The sequence below is a fragment of the Hypanus sabinus genome, chromosome 29, assembly GCF_030144855.1.
Source record: "Hypanus sabinus isolate sHypSab1 chromosome 29, sHypSab1.hap1, whole genome shotgun sequence".
In the NCBI taxonomy this organism is placed as follows: Eukaryota; Metazoa; Chordata; class Chondrichthyes; order Myliobatiformes; family Dasyatidae; genus Hypanus; species Hypanus sabinus.
This window is the reverse complement of record NC_082734.1, coordinates 33,482,417-33,503,922: the sequence shown is the minus strand read 5'-3', so window position 1 is coordinate 33,503,922 and position 21,506 is coordinate 33,482,417. Positions and strand designations below refer to the sequence as shown.

At 57.9% G+C, this 21,506-nt stretch overlaps 1 protein-coding gene across 2 annotated transcripts in view; it reads left to right on the top strand.

Moving 5' to 3' along the window:
- The first annotated feature begins 243 nt into the window (after window positions 1–243).
- LOC132383221 (uncharacterized) overlaps window positions 244–21,506 on the top strand; it is a 66,248-nt gene continuing 44,985 nt past the window's right edge. For both annotated transcript variants that reach the window (XM_059954124.1, XM_059954123.1), the window contains exons 1-2: window positions 244–738; window positions 20,377–20,479. In XM_059954124.1, coding sequence (XP_059810107.1) covers window positions 20,377–20,479 — 103 coding nt within the window. In that variant the 5' untranslated portion in view covers window positions 244–738. The remainder of the gene's footprint in view (window positions 739–20,376; window positions 20,480–21,506) is intronic.

Genomic DNA, 21,506 nt, shown 5'->3' with positions numbered 1-21,506 from the left:
TCTGTGTCTGACCCCGTGAGTGTGTGATGGGATGGTGTGGAGGGAGATTCACTCTGTGTCTGACCCTGGGAGTGTGTGATGGGACGGTGTGGAGGGAGATTCACTCTGTGTCTGACCCCGGGAGTGTGTGATGGGATGGTGTGGAGGGAGATTCACTCTGTGTCTGACCCCGTGAGTGTGTGATGGGACGGTGTGAAGGGAGATTCACTCTGTGTCTGACCCCGTGAGTGTGTGATGGGATGGTGTGGAGGGAGATTCACTCTGTGTCTGACCCTGGGAGTGTGTGATGGGACGGTGTGGAGGGAGATTCACTCTGTGTCTGACCCCGGGAGTGTGTGATGGGATGGTGTGGAGGGAGATTCACTCTGTGTCTGACCCCGGGAGTGTGTGATGGGACGGTGTGGAGGGAGTGTGTGTTACAGGATCAAGTGTAGGGGCCTTATTCTGCGTCCCACCCTGGGGACTGATGTCAGCAGCTCTGCCATGGCTGAGGTTTTTGTGAGACCTACTCTTGCAGATGCCGGAAGTGGCTTTCAAAGGCAAGACGTGTGGAGGAAGTTTATCTCGAGTGGAGAGATTTTTAAGCGCCAGCACCTTGCAGCCCCCACGTTCTCCCCCTCCTCACCGGACTGATTAACCTCTCTTCCTCCAACCAGAGTCCTGAATTTGGCTGCGTCTACCCACCTGGATCTTCTGGGAGAAGGATTACGGCCGAGCATCTCTCTCTGGGACCCTGAGGTATGGCTGTTTTCTTTGTTCAAGGTAACATGGGGGAGGGGAGGCAGAACCGGCTGCTTTCTGTAGCCATCCCTCCCTCATCTCTCGGGGTCCTGGGGGTTCATGAAGGGATTCTGGATGGGTCACAGAGATGGAGAGTGGCGCAGGGGACAAAGAAGGGGTTCACAGAGGCCGGGAGATATGGCCGAAAGAAAGAAATGGTCACGGAAATGGAGAGGGGTGCCGGGGAGAGACAAGGTCACCGAGACTGAGAAGGGTGCAGGTGTGGGAGGGTAAAAATATTGAATACTAGAGGACGTTATGGGGGGTTGGTGTGCAGGATTAAATGTAATTTGACTGGTTGGGTGCATGCAATTGGGAAGTTGGCAGTTTGGAGGAACCTGTCCCCAATCTCTCTCCAACAAATCCGCACACTCTCCAACTCCTCCCCACTTTCCCCCTCCCTCTAACCTCCTCTCTCTCCTCTACTCTCTGCCCTCTCTGCCGTACTCCCTTCCCTCTCTCCTCCCTCCTCCCCAAGTCTCTCCTCATCTTCTCCCCTTTTCTCTTTTCCTTCCCCTTACCCTTTCTCCTCCTCCCCCTCAACCCTCCCTTCCCCACTACTCTGCCCCTCCCTGCTCCCATCCCACCCCTACTCCCCTTTCCTTTCCCTCCATTTCCCCTTCTATGCCTCCCTTCCCTTTCTACTCCTCCTTACCTCATCTCTGCTTCTCTCTCTGCCTCTTCTGCCCCTCTCCACTCACCACCTCAATCGCCTCTACCACATTCCTCATTACCTACCTATCACTCTTTCATTCTTATTCCTATCCCTGTCACAAACAAGAGAAAAGCTGCAGTTGCTGGAAATCCGAGCAACACACACAAAATGCCAGCGGAACTCAGCAGGCCAGGCAGCATCCACGGAAAAGAGTACAGTCGACGGTTCAGGCTGAGATCCTTCGGCAGTACGTCCCTCTCCCGCGTCTTGGTCAGTCCCACTGCCCTGCTCTGTCTCTGCGTCTCCTTTGCACTATTTCCCCCACCCCACCCCACCCATTCCTCCTCCTCTTTCTCCGTCTGCCTTTCCCTTTCTGCCACTCTTTTCTCTCTCTGCCTCTCCGTCTCTCTCTCTCTCTCTTTCTCTCTGTCTCTCACTACCTCCATCTCTCTGTATCTCTCTGGCCTGCAGTCTCCCCCTGTCTCCCACACTGTCTGGTGTTCTCTGTCTCTCCCTCACTGCCTCTGCCTATTTCTCTCTCTGCTTCTCCATTTCCCACTGCCTAACCCTCCCCTCTGCTCTCTATATTACTGTCCATCACTGCCCCCTCTCTGTTTCTCAGCCACTCTGCCTCTTGCTCCTACAGCATCTTCTCTTTCTCCTCCCCCACGCACTCTCTTTCCTTACACTAGCCCCCCTCTGCAACTGCCCCCTCGCACCCCCACACCCCCACCCCAACTCTCCCCCACCCTGCCTTCCTGGCCCACTCTCTCACTCTCTCTCCCTCTCTCTCTCCCTGCCACATTGCCTGCCCCCCTCACTCTCTGCCACATCTCCCTCTGTCTGCTCTCTCCCTGCCTCTTCATCTATCCCCCTCATCTCTCCTCCCCGCCCTCTCTCCCCACCCTCTCTCCCCTCCTCTCTCCCCTCCCCTCTCCCCGCCTTCTCCCCACCGATCTACCCCTCACCTCTCCCCCTCAACTCTACCCCTGCCCTCTCCCCCTCACTGCCACTCTCTCCTTGCCTCTCTCTCACCCTGCTCCTCTCTCACTCTCCTTTCCCCGTCTCTTTCTTCTTGACACTCCGTCTTCCCGACTCGCTCCCTCTGTCTCCCCATCACTCTCCCACTCTCTCCTTGTCACTCCCTCTGTCCCTCCTTGACTCTCCCTTCATCTCTCCCTGCCTATCTCTCTTCCCCTTTTCACACCTCCTCACACTACCTCTGGGTCTCTCTGCCACTCCCTCTCTCCTTCCCTGCCCTGTCATTCGGCTGCTATTCTCTCTGACTCTCTTTAATTCTCTCCTTGACTCTCTCACTCCTCCTGCCTCTCCAATTGTCTCCAGCTCACTCCTTCACTCTCAGCTTCTCTCCCCGCCCGTCCCTCTCCCTGTCCCATATCTCCTTGCACCCTCTCCTCTTACCTTCCCTCTACCTCCCCCTTCCCTCTCCCCTTCCCTCTCCCCCTTCCCTCTCCCCCTTCCCTCTCCCCCTTCCCTCTCCCCTTCCCTCAACCCCTTCCCTCAACCCCTTCCCTCAACCCCTTCCCTCTCCCCCTTCCCTCTCCCCTTCCCTCTCCCCCTTCCCTCTCCCCCTTCCCTCTCCCCCTTCCCTCTCCCCCTTCCCTCTCCCCTTCCCTCTCCCCTTCCCTCTCCCCCTTCCCTCTCCCCCTTCCCTCTCCCCCTTCCCTCTCCCCCTTCCCTCTCCCCCTTCCCTCTCCCCCTTCCCTCTCCCCCTTCCCTCTCATTCCCTCCCCATCTCTCTCCCTTGTTGCTCATGACCTCTGGGTCTCCCTGCCCTCCCTTGCTCTCTGTCCCTCCCCGTCCCCTCTCTCTCTTCCTCCCTGCCCCCTCCCTCTCACTCCCTGACACCTCTCTCTCACTCCCTGCCAACTCTCTCTCACACCCTGCCCGATCTCTCTCCCACCCTGCCCCTTCACACTCTCCCTCCTGCCCCCTTTCTCTTCCTGCCTGCACCTCCCTTACTCGTTCCCCCTCCCTGACCCTCCCTCTCTCCATCCTGCCCCCTCTCTCTCCCTCCTGCCCCCTCTCTCTCCCTCCTGCCCGCTCTCCCCTCCTGCCCCCTCTCCTTCCTCCTGCCACTTTCCTGCCCCCATCTCTCCCTCCTGCCCCTCCCTCCCTAACCCCTCTATCTCCCTCCCTGCCCCGCTCTCTCTCTCTCCCCCATACCCTCTCTCTCTCCCCCATCCCCTCTCCCCCTCCCTCCCTGTCCTCTCTCTCTCCCTCGCTGCCCACTTCTACCTCCCCACTGCCCCTCTCCCTCCCTCCCTGCCCCTCTCCCCTGCCCCCTCTCACTCTCCCTTCCACCTCTCTTTCCCTCCTGCCCCCTCTCACCCTCCTGCCAATCCCTCTCTCTCCCTCCCTGCCCTGTGATTCACTCTGTGTCTGACCCCGGGAGTGTGCAATGGGACAGTGAGGAGGGAGATTCACTCTGTGTCTGACCCCAGGAGTGTGTGATGGGACGGTGTGGAGGGAGATTCACTCTGTGTCTGACCCTGGGAGTGTGTGATGGGACGGTGTGGAGGGAGATTCACTCTGTGTCTGACCCCGGGAGTGTGTGATGGGACGGTGTGGAGGGAGATTCACTCTGTGGCTGACCCCGGGAGTGTGTGATGGGACAGTTTGGAGGGAGATTCACTCTGTGGCTGACCCCGGGAGTGTGTGATGGGACGGTGTGGAGGGAGATTCACTCTGTGGCTGACCCCGGGAGTGTGTGATGGGACAGTTTGGAGGGAGATTCACTCTGTGTCTGACCCTGGGAGTGTGTGATGGGACGGTGTGGAGGGAGATTCACTCTGTGTCTGACCCCAGGACTGTGTGATGGGACGGTGTGGAGGGATATTCACTCTGTGTCTGACCCCAGGAGTGTGTGATGGGATGGTGTGGGGGGAGATTCACTCTGTGTCTGACCCCACGAGTGTGTGATGAGACGGTGTGGAGGGAGATTCACTCTGTGTCTGACCCCCGGAGTGTGTGATGGGACGGTGTGGAGGGAGATTCACTCTGTGTCTGACCCCGGGAGTGTGTGATGGGATGGTGTGGAGGGAGATTCACTCTGTGTCTGACCCCAGGAGTGTGTGATGGGACGGTGTGGAGGGAGATTCACTCTGTGATTGACCCCAGGACTGTGTGATGGGACGGTGTGGAGGGAGCTTCACTCTCTGTCTGACCCCGGGAGAGTGTGATGGGACAGTGTGGAGGGAGATTCACTCTGTGTCTGCCCCCGGGAGTGTGTGATGGGATGGTGTGGAGGGAGATTCACTCTGTGTCTGACCCCGGGACTGTGTGATGGGACGGTGTGGAGGGAGATTCACTGTGGTCATAATATTGTGCGAGAGGATGTGGATATCTACTGATGTTGTTTTGTTCCTGCACAGATGGAGCTGGTTGACACTGTCTCCTTTTTCTGGGCTTTATCGTTCTGTCTCCCTTTCTGGATTATCGCTTTCCTCTGCATCTCCCCCTGCCCCCTCTCTCTCCCTCTCTGCCCCCTCTTTCTCCCTCCTGCCCCTCCCTCCGTTCCTTCCTGTCCCTGTCTCTCTCTCTCCTGCCCCCCTCTCTCTCTTGCCCTCTGTCTCCTGCCCTCTCTCCTACTCCCCTCTCTCCTGCCCCCTCTCTCTCCCCATCCCCTCTCTCTTCCCCCTGTATCCTCTCCCTCTGTGCCCCCTCTCCCTGCCCCTCCCTCCATCCCTTCCTGCCCCCCTCTCTCCTGCCCTCTCTCTCCCCCCTGCCCCCTCTGTCTTCCCCCTATCCCCTCTCTTTCCCTCCCTGCCACATCTCTCTCCCTCCTGCCCACTCTCACCCTCCTGCCCATCCCTCTCTCTCCCTCCCTGCCCTGTGATTCACTCTGTGTCTGACCCTGGGAGTGTGTGATGGGACGGTGTGGAGGGAGATTCACTCTGTGTCTGACCCTGGGAGTATGTGATGGGACGGTGTGGAGGGAGATTCACTCTGTGTCTGACCCTGGGAGTGTGTGATGGGACGGTGTGGAGGGAGATTCACTCTGTGTCTGACCCTGGGAGTATGTGATGGAACGGTGTGGAGGGAGAGTCACTCTGTGTCTGACCCCAGGAGTGATTGATGGGACAGTGTGGAGGGAGATTCACTCTGTGTCTGACCCTGGGACGGTGTGATGGGACAGTGTGGAGGGAGATTCACTCTGTGTCTGACCCTGGGACGGTGTGATGGGACAGTGTGGTGGGAGATTCACTCTGTGTCTGACTTCTTTTTTTTAATATTACAAAATCCTTTCTTACAAATATCGGTGCTATACAATATATACAAAACAGTGGCAAACACAATTACTGCACTACAAATAGACAATAGACATTACACCAGAATGTTGCCATCTCCATCCACGATGGCATTTACACCCTGCGGAGCCCAACTGTCTCGAAACTCCTCTAAGGCTGCTGTAGACTGCACGTGTTCTTTTTCAGTAGTTACCCGGGCACAAACATACCCCCTAAACATTGCCAGGCAGTCTGCCCGGGGAGATCCTCCCGCCACTCGTTTCCAAGACCTACGGATGGCAGATTTCGCCAGCCCCAGGAGCAAGTTGACTAGGACATCCTCATCCCTCCATGCCCCCTTCCTTACTGGATGACCATATATAAACAGGTTGGGACTAAAATGCAGCCAGAAGGCGAGAAGCAGCCCACGCAAATACGCAAAAAGAGGCTGCAGCCTCACACACTCCATGTACATGTGGTACACGGTTTCCTCCAGCCCGCAGAAGTGGCATGTGGGTGGGAAGTCCATGTACAAACTGAAAAACTTATTGCAGGGCACTGCTCTATGCAGTACCCTCCAGCCGAGATCCCCCAGGTGCATGGGAAGAACCCCGGCATAAAGGGACTTCCAGTGGGGACCCTCCTCACCTCTGGGTGGAAGGACCGACTGCCATGGCGTGTCGGGATGGTGGACAAGGGCAAGGAAGTGGAGGATGTGGAGTAGCAGCCCATACAGATACCTCCTACTTGCATCTCTGAATGGGACTGTGGGTATCGATGAGAGACGGCTCAAGTTGTGTGGACACGGCTCCCGGAGAAGATTGCGGGGACTGGGCCCGACCAGCAGCTCGGCCTGAGTCGGTCCACGCAACTGAGCCGCACCGACAGCCACTGAGGTAGGGCAAGGGTCTGCCAGGACCCCACCCTCTGCCTGGGGAGGGGATTCCCGGCCTGATGCGACCATGTTCCAGACTCTCAGTAGGTCCTGATAGAAGCCGGGCAGACTCCGCAAAGCAGCACGGCTGACGCCCGCCAGTGGTAGCTGCATGTCTTCATGAAGACAGCAGCCCCTCCGGAGGAAGAAAGTCGCCAACACGTGCCACCTGGGAGGGTGCTCGGCGTACAGGAATCTCTGCAGAGTCCTGAGGCGGAGAGCCGCCAGCTGCATTCGGACGCACACCAGCGACTGTCCGCCCTCTCCCACTGGGAGACTCAAGACCACCGCAGAGACCCAGTGTTTCCTGTTGCCCCAGAAGAAGTCCACTAACTTCCTCTGCAGTCTTGCAACAAATGGGGCAGGAGGGGCCAAGGTGACCATCCGATACCACAACATGGAGGCCACCAGCTGGTTTTTGACCACCACCCTGCCTCGATAGGAAAGCACTCTGAGAAGGCCTGACCAGCGCCCCAGCCGAGCCATGACTTTCGTCTCCAGGTCCTGCCAGTTCGCCAGCCAGGTCTCCCCAGAAGGACTCAGGTAGACTCCCAGATAGAGGAGACTCCAAGTGCTCCACTCAAAAGCTCTCATCTCCTCCGGCAGGGAGTCCACCTGCCACTGACCCACTAAGAGTCCGGAACATTTCGCCCAGTTGATCCTGGCGGAGGATGCTGCCGAGAAAACTTCTTGGCACTCGCGCATCCTCCGCAGGTCATTGGGATCTGTCAGCATGAGGAGTACATCATCGGCATAGGCCGAGAGGACGACCTCCATGTCCGGTTCACGCAGAACCAGACCTGTCAGCCTTCGCTGTAGGAGGCTCAGGAATGGCTCGACACAGATCGCGTACAATTGACCGGACATGGGGCATCCCTGACGTACTCCTCTCCTGAAGGGAATGGGCGCTGCCAGTGATCCATTGACCTTAACAAGGCACTCTGCGGCAGAATATAGGAGCCGAACTCGGGCCACAAAGTGTGGTCCGAGCCCAAAGGCCTGCAGAGTGCCCACCAGGAAACTGTGGCCTACCCGGTCAAACACCTTCTGGTCAAGAGAAAGAAACGCTGCCAGGGACCCAGTCTCCTGGTGCAGGTGGATCAGGTCCCGTACTAGGTGGACATTGTCCTGGATGGAGCGGCCCGGGACCGTGTAAGATTGGTCAGGATGAATCACCTGTCTCAGTACTGAACCAAGATGGTTGGCCATTGCCCGGGCGAAGATCTTGTAGTCTGCGCACAAGAGGGAGACCGGGCGCCAGTTCTTTAGCAGGCGAAGGTCTCCCTGCTTGGGCAGCAGGACCACCTCCAATACACCCGATAATCTACCCCCTCGTGCCGGACAGTAAACCGGCCCTCAACTTCATCCTCCTTTTCCAGTTTCATGAATACCTGTCGCCGGAAAGAGATTACGGTCCGGAGGGTGCGCCTCCTGAATTTGTGCCTGATGGCAGTTATCTCTGACCGTACTTGCCCCAAGCGGGCCAGTGCGGGAAGCAGGTCCTCGTTGGGGATGAAAGGCTGTACGTAACCGAGGACGATGCGTTGTGTGGGAGCTGTCACTAGCTCCATCTGTAAAAAGATGTTCTCCACCGTGATCCCTCTACTGAGGGCCCGATGCACCAACTCATCATTCCTCAGGTAAAACACTGCTTTCCCGAACTGCTTCTCAGCGGCCAAAACTCCATCTCTCCCCAACAAGTCCTCCATAGCCTCTGCGCACTTTTCCAGGGTAGTTCCAGTTTGCAAAATACATTGCACCCCGCATTCAACTTTCACCGTCCGAAACAGGGCATTGTCCGAGGCCGGAGAGGCAGCTGCCTTTGCATAACTCCCCGAAGACCTGCGACTCCCTGTAGACTGGTCCGGCATGTTACTTGTGTGTCCGAATCGAGAATGATACGGTGGTGCTGGTTATAAAGTCTCGGAGTGAGTTGAGTAACTGGCGGGAAACGTTTGTACTCGACGGTACCTTGCTGGCTCAGTGCCAGAAATTCCAACGCCAGGAAAGGCTCCGTTAGTCCTGCCGAACTTCCAGGCCGTGAGAGGTCGAGACGTCTCAAACGACGGTTCAGCTCCGACACCGAACGAGAATCCCGACGATAGAGATGGAAGGAGGTTGCCCCGATGTCAGTGGGGCCAAGCAACGTCGTTTGTCTCCGGTTTTTGGAGCGAAACTGCTTCCTGGCGAGTAGCCAGCGGCCACGGCTGGGTGCTACGCAGTTCGAAGCCGTCAACGAACCCCGTCCAAACTGGCAGAAAAACTCCAAACGAAGCTTCCACTCTAAACCAGCCGCTCACTTAGATGTTCAAGGGACGTTTCAAACCAATTTCCAAGCAATTCAAGACCTTCATAAAACAGTTTTTCCCCGATTTCTCCCAGCGCAATCAGAACAGCTCCACTCTGTGTCTGACCCAGGGAGTGTGTGATGGGACGGAGTGGAGGCAGATTAACTCTGGGTCTGACCCCGGGAGTGAGTGATGGGACAGTGTGGAAGGAGATTCACTCTGTGTCTGACCCCGGGACTGTGTGATGGGACGGTGTGGACGGAGCTTCACTCTGTGTCTGACCCGGGGAGTGTGTGATGGGACGGTGTGGCGGGAGCTTCACCCTGGGTCTGACCCCTTTTTTTTTATTACAAAATCCTTTATTACAAATTTCAGTGCTATACAATATATACAAAACAGTGGCAAACACAATTACTGCACTACAAATAGACAATAGACATTACACCAGAATGTTGCCATCTCTATCCACGATGGCATTTACACCCCGCGGAGCCCAACGGCCTCGAAACTCCTCCAAGGCCACTGTGGACTGCGCGTGTTCCTTTTCAATAGTTACCCGAGCACGAACATACCCCCTAAACATTGCCAGGCAGTCTGCCCGGGGAGATCCTCCCGCCACCCGTTTCCAAGACCCTCGGATGGCGGATTTCGCCAGCCCCAGGAGCAAGTTGACTAGGACATCCTCATCCCTCCATGCCCCCTTCCTTACTGGATGACCATATATAAACAGGGTGGGACTAAAATGCAGCCAGAAGGCGAGAAGCAGCCCACGCAAATATGCAAAAAGAGGCTGCAGCCTCACACACTCCATGTACATGTGGTACACGGTCTCCTCCAGCCCGCAGAAGTGGCATGCGGGTGGGAAGTCCATGTACAAACTGAAAAACTTATTGCAGGGCACTGCCCTATGCAGTACCCTCCAGCCAAGATCCCCCAGGTGCATGGGAAGAACCCCGGTGTAAAGGGACTTCCAGTGGGGACCCTCCTCACCTCTGGGTGGAAGGACCGACCGCCATGGCGTGTCGGGACGGTGGACAAGGGCAAGGAAGTGGAGGATGTGGAGTAGCAGCCCATACAGATACCTCCTACTTGCATCCCTGAATGGGACTGTGGGTATCGATGAGAGACGGCTCAAGTTGTGCGGACACGGCTCCCGGAGAAGATTGCGGGGTCTGGGCCAGACCAGCAGCTCGGCCTGAGTCGGTCCACGCAACTGAGCCGCACCGACAGCCACTGAGGTAGGGCAAGGGCCGGCCAGGACCCCGCCCTTCGCCTGAGGAGGGGATTCCCGGCCTGAGGTGACCATGTTCCAGACTCTCAGTAGGTCCTGATAGAAGCCGGGCAGACTCCGCAAAGCAGTACGGCTGACACCCGCCGGTGGTAGCCGCATGTCTTCACGAAGACAGCAGCCCCTCCGGAGGAAGAAAGTCGCCAACACGTGCCACCTGGGAGGGTGCTCGGTGTACAGGAATCTCTGCAGAGTCCTGAGGCGGAGAGCCGCCAGCTGCGTTCGGACGCACACCAGCGACTGTCCGCCGTCTCCCACTGGGAGACTCAAGACCACTGCAGAGACCCAGTGTTTCCTGTTGCCCCAGAAGAAGTCCACTAATTTCCTCTGCAGTCTTGCAACAAACGGGGCAGGAGGGGCCAAGGTGACCATCCGATACCACAACATGGAGGCCACCAGCTGGTTTATGACCACCACCCTGCCTCGATAGGAATGCACCCTGAGAAGGCCTGACCAGCGCCCCAGCCGGGCCATGACTTTCATCTCCAGGTCCTGCCAGTTCGCCAGCCAGGTCTCTCCAGAAGGACTCAGGTAGACTCCCAGATAGAGGAGACGCCGAGTACTCCACTCAAAAGCTCCCATCTCCTCCGGCAGGGAGTCCACCTACCACTGACCCACTAAGAGTCCGGAACATTTCGCCCAGTTGATCCTGGCGGAGGATGCTGCCGAGAAAATGTCTTGGCACTCGCGCATCCTCCGCAGGTCATTGGGATCTGTCATCATGAGGAGTACATCATCGGCGTAGGCCGAGAGGACGACCTCCATGTCCGGTTCACGCAGAACCAGACCTGTCAGCCTTCGCCGTAGGAGGCTCAGGAATGGCTCGACACAGATCGCGTACAATTGACCGGACATGGGGCATCCCTGATGTACTCCTCTCCTGAAGGGAATGGGTGCTGCCAGTGATCCATTGACCTTAACAAGGCACTCTGCGGCAGAGTAGAGGAGCCGAACTTGGGCCACAAAGTGTGGTCCGAGCCCAAAGGCCTGCAGAGTGCCCACCAGGAAACTGTGGTCTACCCGGTCAAACGCCTTCTCCTGGTCAAGAGAAAGAAACGCTGCCGGGGTCCCAGTCTCCTGGTACAGGTGGATCAGGTCCCGTACTAGGTGGACATTGTCCTGGATGGAGCGGCCCGGGACTGTGTAAGATTGGTCAGGATGAATCACCTGTCTCAGTACTGAACCAAGACGGTTGGCCATTGCCCGGGCGAAGATCTTGTAGTCCGCGCACAAGAGGGAGACCGGGCGCCAGTTCTTTAGCAGGCGAAGGTCTCCCTTCTTGGGCAGCAGGACCACGACAGCTCTCCGCCATGAGAGGGGCAATTCCCCGGTGGCTAGGCTCTCCCCTAGAACAAGGCTGTAATCGACCCCCAGGACATCCCAAAAAGCCTGATAAAACTCCACACTCAGACCATCTAAGCCAGGGGATTTACCCCTCCGGAGTTGCTGAAGGGCAGCAGACAGCTCCTCCCCAGTCAGGGAGGCGTCCAGACGCGTTGCGTCATCAGGGCTGACCTTTGGCAAATCTTCCCAGACCTCACTGCACGCCCCCGCATTTGACGGATCCGGTGAGAATAAGGACCGATAGAAAGTGCGGACTTCTTCGATAATTTCTTCAGGATCTGTGATGGAGGAGCCATCAGCAGCCAGTAGCTCCACCAGCTGCTTTTGAACTCCCCGCCACTTCTCCAACGAGTAGAAGAAGGGTGAGCCGCGGTCCAAATCTTGCAGCATTTGGATCCGCGACCTCACATACGCACCTCGGGACTGCTGAAGCTGCAGATTCCTGAGTACGTCCTTCTTCTCCTGGTATTCCTGCCACATTTGATGGTCTCCACCGGTTGAACCAAGACGGGACTCTAGGTCAAGCAACGCTCTCTCAAGCCGCTCAATCTCAGAGTCCCGCCTCTTTGTCGACCCGCTAGTGTACTCCCGACATAAAAACCAGATGTGGGCCTTGCCCACATCCCACCACAGCCATAGGGAGCCAAACTCTCTCCGTCTCCCTCTCCAGGTGGCCCAGAACGCTCGGAATGAATCCCGGAATCGGCTGTCCTCCAGCAGCCGGTTGTTAAAGTGCCAATACCCAGACCCCACCCGAGGGTGCAGAGGAGTAAATTCCATCCACACAAGGTGATAATCCAAGCATGACACCGGCCGCATGGAGGACGCCGACACGCGGGAGACATAAGCCAGAGAGATATACAGGCGGTCTATCCGGGAACCCCCCTCTCTAGATCTTCTGGAGAAGGCACTAGAGTCAGGGTGAAGATTCCGCCAGCTGTCCACCAAGTCAAAGGAGCCGACTAGCTCCTTTAACTTTTTCGCTGATGCCGGGTCGCGTTGGAGGCCCGAGCGGTCCTCCACCTCGAGGGTACAGTTGAAGTCTCCCCCGAGGATGACGCAGTCCCCAGGATCGATGGAACTCAGCAAGGTGGACAGCTGACAGAATAGGCGCGTCTGCATCATCCCGCGCCTCGGAGCGTACACGTTGGTAAAATGTAACGGTACACCATCCAGGCGCACAGCCAGGTGGAGCAGACGGCTGGGCACAACATCTTGGACTCCTACGATTTCTGGCCGGAAGGTTGGGGCCAACAGGATCGCCACCCCACTAGAGTTGGAGCTAAGGTGACTCATGTAGACCCCGCCCTGCCACTCCAGGAGCCAAGCGGACTCGTCTCCCGGGGTGGTATGGGTTTCCTGCAGGAAACTCACCGCGTATCTCCCGTCCCTGAGGACTGAGAGATTGTTATACCTGCGGAGAGAGCCCCTGCTACTGTTTACATTGAGACTGGCTATGGTAAGCTTCATGTCGGGAGCACACTAGGCCTCAGCACCAGTCCCCTTCCCACTGAGAGTGATGGCGCCCTCAGCCGCACTCTCCCGAAGAAAACCGAGAATATCCTTTGCTTTCCGGGCCCGACTGCTACCATCGCTACCCTGTGACCCACCATCTCCCAAAGGAGCGAGGCTGCTTTTCATCCTGATGTCCCGCACCAGGTCATCCAGGAAGGATTTCAGCTGCCGCCTGTCATTCCCTGACACAGCATTCCTCTTCCCCTTCCCTTTCCCTTTCCGTCTGAGGATGACCCTCAGGGACTTCCCCAGCCTCGGCATGCTAGGCCAGCGAAGCGAGGCTAGTTTAGGCCGATGCTTTGCACCAACAGAGGAGTGAATAAACTCTCTGATCTCCTCCGCAGGTATCATGGGGACTTCTCTGGAGGGGTGAGGATGTCCATTGTCTCACTGTCAAATGAATCCCCCTCCAACCCCTCACTGCAGACAGATCCCCCACCGTCCTCCTCATGTGGTGTATAAGGTGGCTGCCCCTGTAACCTACACTGCACAGCGGGTACCTCCCCTATACCTTCCCGCTCCACCGTCGCAGCAGTCTTACCCACAGTTGCGACGATGGAGGGAAAATCCCAAGGGACTCCCTGCAGGCCATTAGTTGATGGGGTCGGCATGCAGGTTACATCACCCTCCCCAGGAGACAGGCATGAAGGGGACCCCAGCAGCTCTGGCCCAATGGATTCACTGGCAGCCTGATGCTGACTGTGAGAGAGTCTGGTCTCCTCTCCACCTGTACTACTTAATACATTTGCCTCCAGGGAGGCGCTGACTGCCAAGTCCTGGGTGGAGGGCTCCAGGTCTGTTTTAGACGTGCAAACAGGCCCAGCACTAGCTTCATGCACAACCACACCACCCACCCCAGGACTGGTGTCTACATCTGGGGATTCAGGGTTAGACACAACTCCCACCCGGATCCCCACCCCTTTCTGGGACTCCCCCTCATCTGCATTCTCTGCCCTCTTGGGGGAACAATCCCATCTCCTCTTCAAGCCGGAGGAGCACACAGGTGCGGAATTCACCGACAGCGCGGTACTCTCCGCTCCTATCGCCCCGTCCAACCGTATGCTTCCCCGAGCCTCCCTCTCCACCTCAGGGCAAATGGGCATGAGCTCTGTGGTCTTGGGGGCCGACTTCTTCACGTCTTTCGTCTTCTTCCTTGCTTTCTTGCCCCGCCCGGACTCCACCCCGTCCCTCGCCTGAACCTCCCCACACGTAGCCCCAGGATCACCCGCCTGAACCACAGGGGTAGGAGCAGACGTACGAATAGGGGCAGGGTTAGAGACAGGGTCAGGGGCAGGAGCAGGAGCAGGGGTCGGCACAGGTGTAGGAGCAGGGATGGGATCAGGGGCAGAGGTAGCTGGGGCACAAGTTCCTGAAGTGGACTCCCTGGGTTTTCGGGTGCTAGGACAGTCCCTCCGAAAGTGCCCCACCTCCCCGCACGCATGGCACCGTGGGCGCTCAGAGCTCCAATACACCTGATAATCTACCCCCTCGTGCCGGACAGTAAACCGGCCCTCAACTTCATCCTCCCTTTCCAGTTTCATGAATACCTGTCGCCGGAAAGAGATTACGATCCGGAGGGTGCGCCTCCTGAATTTGTGCCAGATGGCAGTTATCTCTGACCGTACTTGCCCCAAGCGGGCCAATGCGGGAAGCAGGTCCTCGTTGGGGATGAAAGGCTGTACGTAACCGAGGACGATGCGTTGTGTGGGAGCTGTCACTAGCTCCATCTGTAAAAAGATGTTCTCCACCGTGATCCCTCTACTGAGGGCCCGATGCACCAACTCATCATTCCTCAGGTAAAACACCGCCTTCCCGAACTCCTTCTCAGCGGCCAAAACACCATCTCTCCCCAACAAGTCTTCCATGGCCTCCGCGCACTTTTCCAGCGTAGTTCCAGTTCGCAAAATACATTGCACCCCGCGTTCAACTTTCACCGTCCGAAACAGGGCGTTGTCCAAGGCCGGAGAGGCAGCTGCCTTTGCATAACTCCCCGAAGACCTGCGACCCCCTGTAGACTGGTCCGGCATGTTACTTGTGTGTCCGAATCGAGAATGATACGGTGGTGCTGGTTATAAAGTCTCGGAGTGAGTTGAGTAACTGGCGGGAAACGTTTGTACTCGACGGTACCTTGCTGGCTCCGTGCCAGAAATTCCAACGCCAGGAAAGGCTCCGTTAGTCCTGCCGAACTTCCAGGCCGTGAGAGGTCGAGACGTCTCAAACGACGGTTCGGCTCCAACACCGAACGAGAATCCCGACGATAGAGATGGAAGGAGGTTGTCCCAATGTCAGTGGGGACAAACAACGTCGTTTGCCTCCGGTTTTGGGAGCGAAACTGCTTCCTGGCGAGTAGCCAGCGGCCACAGCTGGGTGCTACGCAGTTCGAAGCCGTCAACGAACCCCGTCCAAACTGGCAGAAAAACTCCAAACGAAGCTTCCACTCTAAACCAGCCGCTCACTTAGAAGTTCAAGGGATGTTGGAAACCAATTTCCAAGCAATTCAAGACCTTCATAAAGTAGTTTTTCCCCGATTTCTCCCAGCGCAATCAGAACAGCTCCACTCTGTGTCTGACCCTGGGAGTGTGTGATGGGACGGTGTGGAGGGAGATTCACTCTGTGTCTGACCCCGGGAGTGTGTGATGGGACGGTGTGGAGGGAGATTCACTCTGTGTCTGACCCCGGGAGTGTGTGATGGGACGGTGTGGAGGGAGCTTCATTCTGTGTCTGACCCCGGGAGTGTGTGATGGGAAAGTGCGGAGGGATATTCACTCTCTGTCTGACGCCTTTTTTTTTAATTATTTCAAAATCCTTTATTACAAATATCTGTGCTATAAAATATATACAAAACAGTGGCAAACACAATTGCTTCACTACAAATAGACAATAGTCATTACACCAAAATGTTGCCATCTCTCTCCACAATGGCATTTACACCCCACGGAGCCCAATGGTCTCGAAACTCCTCCAAGGTCGCCGTGGACTGCGTGTGTTCTTTTTCAATATTTACCCGGGCACGAACATACCCCCTAAACATTGCCAGGCAGTCTGCCCGGGGAGATCCTCCTGCCACCCATTTCCAAGACCCACGGATGGTGGATTTCACCAGCCCCAGGAGCAAGATGACTAGGATATCCTCATCCCTCCATGACCCCTTCCTTACTGGATGACCACCTATAAATAGGGTGGGACCGGGAGTGCGTGATGGGAAGGTGTCCAGGGAGTTACTCTCTGTGTCTGACCCCGGGAATGTGTGATGGGACGGTGTGGAGGGAGCTTCACTCTGTGTCTGACCCCGGGAATGTGTGATGGGACGGTGTGGAGGGAGATTCACTCTGTGTCTGACCCAGGGAGTGTGTGATGGGACGGTGTGGAGGGAGATTCACTCTGTGTCTGACCCAGGGAGTGTGTGATGGGACAGTGTGGAGGGAGATTCACTCTGTGTCTGACCCCGGGAGTGTGTGATGGGATTGTGTGGAGATAGATTCACTCTGTGTCTGTCCCCGGGAGTGTATGAGGGGACGGTGTGGAGGGAGATTCACTCTGTGTCTGACCCCGGGAGTGTGTGATGGGACGGTGTGGAGGGAGATTCACTCTGTGTCTGACCCCGGGAATGTGTGATGGGACGGTGTGGAGGGAGATTCACTCTGTGTCTGACCCCGGGAGTGTGTGATGGGATTGTGTGGAGATAGATTCACTCTGTGTCTGTCCCCGGGAGTGTATGAGGGGACGGTGTGGAGGGAGATTCACTCTGTGTCTGACCTCGGGAGTGTGTGATGGGACAGTGTGGAGGGAGATTCACTGCGGTCACAGTATTGTGCGAGAGGATGTGGATATCTACTGATGTCGCTTTGTTCCTGCACAGTTGGAGCTTGTTGACACTGTCTCCTTTTTCTGTGCTTTATCGTTCTGTCTCCCTCTCTGGATTATCGCTTTCCTCTGCATCTCACCTTGCCCCCCCTCTCTGCCTCCCTGCCCCCTCTGTCTGCCTCCCTGCCCCCTATCTGCCACTCTGCCCTCTCGCTCTGCCTCTCTGCCCCATCGCTCTCCCTCTAGCCCCCTCTCGCTCCCTCCTGCTCCCTCTTTCCTTTCTCTCCCTCCTGCCCTCCCTCTCTCCCTCCTGCCCTCCCTTTCTCCCTCCTGCTCTTCCTCTCTCTCCCTCCTGCCCCCATCTCTCCCACCTCCCCCCTCTCTCTCCCTCCTCCCCCCTCTCTCTCCTTCCTGCCCCCTCTCTCCTTCCTGCCCCCTCTCCTGCCCCCTCTCTCTCATGCCCCCTTTTCCCTACTGTCCCCCTCTACCTCCCTCCTGCCCCCTCAGCTTCCCTCCTGACCCCATCTCTCTCCTGCCCCACCCTCCATCCCTTCCAGCCCCCTGTCTCTCCTGCCCCCATCTCTCCTGCCCCCATCACTCCTGCCCCCGTCTCTCCTGCCCCCGTCTCTCCTGCCCCCGTCTCTCCTGCCCCGTCACTCCTGCCCCCGTCACTCCTGCCCCCGTCACTCCTGCCCCCGTCACTCCTGCCCCCTGTCTCTCCTGCCCCCTGTCTCTCCTGCCCCCTGTCTCTCCTGCCCCCTGTCTCTCCTGCCCCCTGTCTCTCCTGCCCCCTGTCTCTCCTGCCCCCTGTTTCTCCTGCCCCCTGTTTCTCCTGCCCCCTGTTTCTCCTGCCCCCTGTCTCTCCTGCCCCCTGTCTCTCCTGCCACTGTCTCTCCTGCCCCCCTCTACCTCCCTGCAGCCCCCTCTACCTCACCCCTGCCCCCCTCTACTTCCCTCCCTGCCCCCCTCTACCTCCCTCCCTGCCCCCTCTCCCTCACCCTGCCTCCTCTCCCTGCCCCCTTTCCCTCTCCCTGCCCCCTCTCTCACTCTTGGCCCCTCTCTCCCTCACCTCTGACCCCTCTGTCTTCCCCCTGCTACCTCTCATTCCCTCCCTGCCACTTCTGTCTCCCTCCAGCCCGTCCCTCTCTCTCCCTTCTTGCTCTGTGATTCTTGTTCTTGTTCTGTGTCTGACTCTGGGAGTGTGTGATGGGACGGTGTGGAGATAGATTCACTCTGTGTCTGACCCCGGGAGTGTGTGAGGGGACGGTGTGGAGGGAGATTCACTCTGTGTCTGACCCCGGGAGTGTGTGATGGGACGGTGTGGAGATAGATTCACTCTGTGTCTGACCCCGGGAGTGTGTGAGGGGACAGTGTGGAGGGAGATTCACTCTGTGTCTGACCCCGGGAGTGTGTGAGGGGACAGTGTGGAGGGAGATTCACTCTGTGTCTGACCCCGGGAGTGTGTGAGGGGACGGTGTGGAGGGAGATTCACTCTGTGTCTGACCCCGGGCGTGTGTGATGGGACGGTGTGGAGGGAGCTTCACTGTGTCTGATCCCTTTTTTTTATTATTACAAAATCCTTTATTACAAATTTCGGTGCTATACAATATATACAAAACAGTGGCAAACACAATTACTGCACTACAAATAGACAATAGACATTACACTAGAATGTTGCCATCCCTATCTACGATGGCATTTACACCCCGCGGAGCCCAACGGTCTCGAAACTCCTCCAAGGCCGCTGTGGACTGCGCGTGTTCCTTTTCAATAGTTACCCGGGCACGAACATACCCCCTAAACATTGCCAGGCAGTCTGCCCGGGGAGATCCTCCCGCCACCCGTTTCAAAGACCCACGGATGGCGGATTTCGCCAGCCCCAGGAGCAAGTTGACTAGGACATCCTCATCCCTCCATGCCCCCTTCCTTACTGGATGACCATATATAAACAGGGTGGGACTAAAATGCAGCCAGAGGGAGTGTGTGATGAGACGGTGTTGAGTGTTTAATGGGACGGTCTGGAGGGAGATTCACTTTGTGTCTGACCCCGGGAGTGTGTGATGGGACGGTGTGGAGGGAGATTCACTCTGTGACCGACCCGGGAGTGTGTGATAGGACAGTGTGGAGGGAGATTCACTGTGGTCACAGTATTGTGCGAGAGGATGTGGATATCTACTGATGTCATTTTGTTCCTGCACAGATGGAGCTGGTTGACATTGTCTCCTTTTTCTGGGTTTTATCGTTCTGTCTCCCTTTCTGGATTATCGCTTTCCTCTGCATCTCTCCTTGCCCCCTCTCTCTGCCTCTCTGCCCGCTCTCTCTGCCTCTCTGCCCCCTCTCTCTCCCTCCTCCCCCATCTCTCCCACCTCCCTCTCTCTCTCCTTCCTGCCCCCTCTCTCATTCCTGCCCCCCCTCTCTCCTGCCCCCTCTCTCTCATGCCCCCTTTTTCCTACTGTCCCCCTCTACCTCCCTCCTGCCCCCTTTCCCTCTCCCTGCCCCCTTTCCCTCTCCCTGCCCCCTTTCCCTCTCCCTGCCCCCTCTCTCCCTCTCTGCCCCTCTCTCTCCCTCTCTACCCTCTCTCTCTCCCTCCCTGTCCTCTCTCCCTCCCTCCCTGTCCTCTCTCCCTCTCCTCTGTCCCCTCTGTCTTCCCCCTGCCACCTGTCATTCCCTCCCTGCCACCTCTGTCTCCCTCCAGCCCGTCCCTCTCTCTCCCTTCTTGCTCTGTGATTCACTCTGTGTCTGACCCCGGGAGTGTGTGATGGGACGGTGTGGAGGGAGATTCACTCTGTGTCTGACCCCGGGAGTCTGATGGGACGGTGTGGAGGGAGATTCACTCTGTGTCTGACCCGGGAGTGTGTGATGGGATGGTGTGGGGGGGAGATTCACTCTGTGTCTGACCCCAGGAGTGTGTGATGAGACGGTGTGGAGGGAGATTCACTCTGTGTCTGACCCCTGGAGTGTGTGATGGGACGGTGTGGAGGGAGATTCACTCTGTGTCTGACCCCGGGAGTGTGTGATGGGACGGTGTGGAGGGAGATTCACTCTGTGTCTGACCCCGGGAGTGTGTGATGGGACGGTGTGGAGGGAGATTCACTCTGTGTCTGACCCCGGGAGTGTGTGATGGGACGGTGTGGAGGGAGATTCACTCTGTGTCTGACCCCGGGAGTGTGTGATGGGACGGTGTGGAGTGAGATTCACTCTGTGTCTGACCCCGGGAGTGTGTGATGGGACGGTGTGGAGGGAGATTCACTCTGTGTCTGACCCCGGGAGTCTGATGGGACGGTGTGGAGGGAGATTCACTCTGTGTCTGACCCGGGAGTGTGTGATGGGATGGTGTGGGGGGAGATTCACTCTGTGTCTGACCCCAGGAGTGTGTGATGAGACGGTGTGGAGGGAGATTCACTCTGTGTCTGACCTGGGGAGTGTGTGATGGGACGGTGTGGAGGGAGATTCACTGTGGTCACAGTATTGTGCGAGAGGATGTGGATATCTACTGATGTCGTTTTGTTCCTGCACAGATGGAGCTGGTTGACACTGTCTCCTTTTTCTGGGCTTTATCGTTCTGTCTCCCTTTCTGGATTATCGCTTTCCTCTGCATCCGATGTCGGGATGGGGCACCCAGTAAGTAACAGAGACCTCAGTTCTTCTGCTCTCCGTGAAGGGCTGGTTTCCTTCCTCCCTCTCCCTTTCACCATTTTCCCTCCTCCTCCCTCTCACCTCTTCCTCCCTCTCCACTCCTCCTCTCCTCCTCCCTCTCACCTTCCTCCCTCTCCCCTCCTCTCTTACCCCTCCTCCCTTCTCCTTCCTCTCCCGTCCTACTCCCTCTCCCTCCCCCTCCCCCTCCCCCCTCCCCCTCCCCCCTCGCCCTCCCCCTCCCCCCTCCCCCTCCCCCCTCGCCCTCCCCCTCCCCCTCCCCCTCTCCCCCTCCCCCTCTCCCCTCCCCCTCTCCCCCTCCCCTTCTCCCTCTCCCCTTCTCCCTCTCCCCTTCTCCCTCTCCCCTTCTCCCCTCCCCCTCTCCCCCTCCCTCTCTCCCCCTCCCCCTCTCCCCTCCCCCTCTCCCCTCCCCCTCTCCCCCTCCCCCTCTCCCCCTCCCCCTCTCCCCCTCCCCTTCTCCCTCTCCCCTTCTCCCCTCCCCCTCTCCCCCTCCCCCTCTCCCCCTCCCCCTCTCCCCCTCCCCCTCTCCCCCTCCCCCTCTCCCCCTCCCCCACTCCCTCTCCCCTTCTCCCTCTCCCCTCCCTCTCCCCTTCTCCCTCTCCCCTTCTCCCTCTCCCCTTCTCCCTCTCCCCTCCCTCTCCCCTTCTCCCTCTCCCCTTCTCCCTCTCCCCTTCTCCCCTCCCCCTCTCCCCCTCCCCCTCTCCCCCTCCCCCTCTCCCCCTCCCCCTCTCCCCCTCCCCTTCTCCCTCTCCCCTTCTCCCCTCCCCCTCTCCCCCTCCCCGTCTCCCCCTCCCCCTCTCCCCCTCCCCCTCTCCCCCTCCCCCTCTCCCCCTCCCCCTCTCCCCCTCCCCCTCTCCCCCTCCCCCTCTCCCCTCCCCCTCTCCCCCTCCCCCACTCCCCCTCCCCCACTCCCCCTCCCCCACTCCTCCCTCTCCCCTTCTCCCTCTCCCCTCCCTCTCCCCTTCTCCCTCTCCCCTTCTCCCTCTCCCCTTCT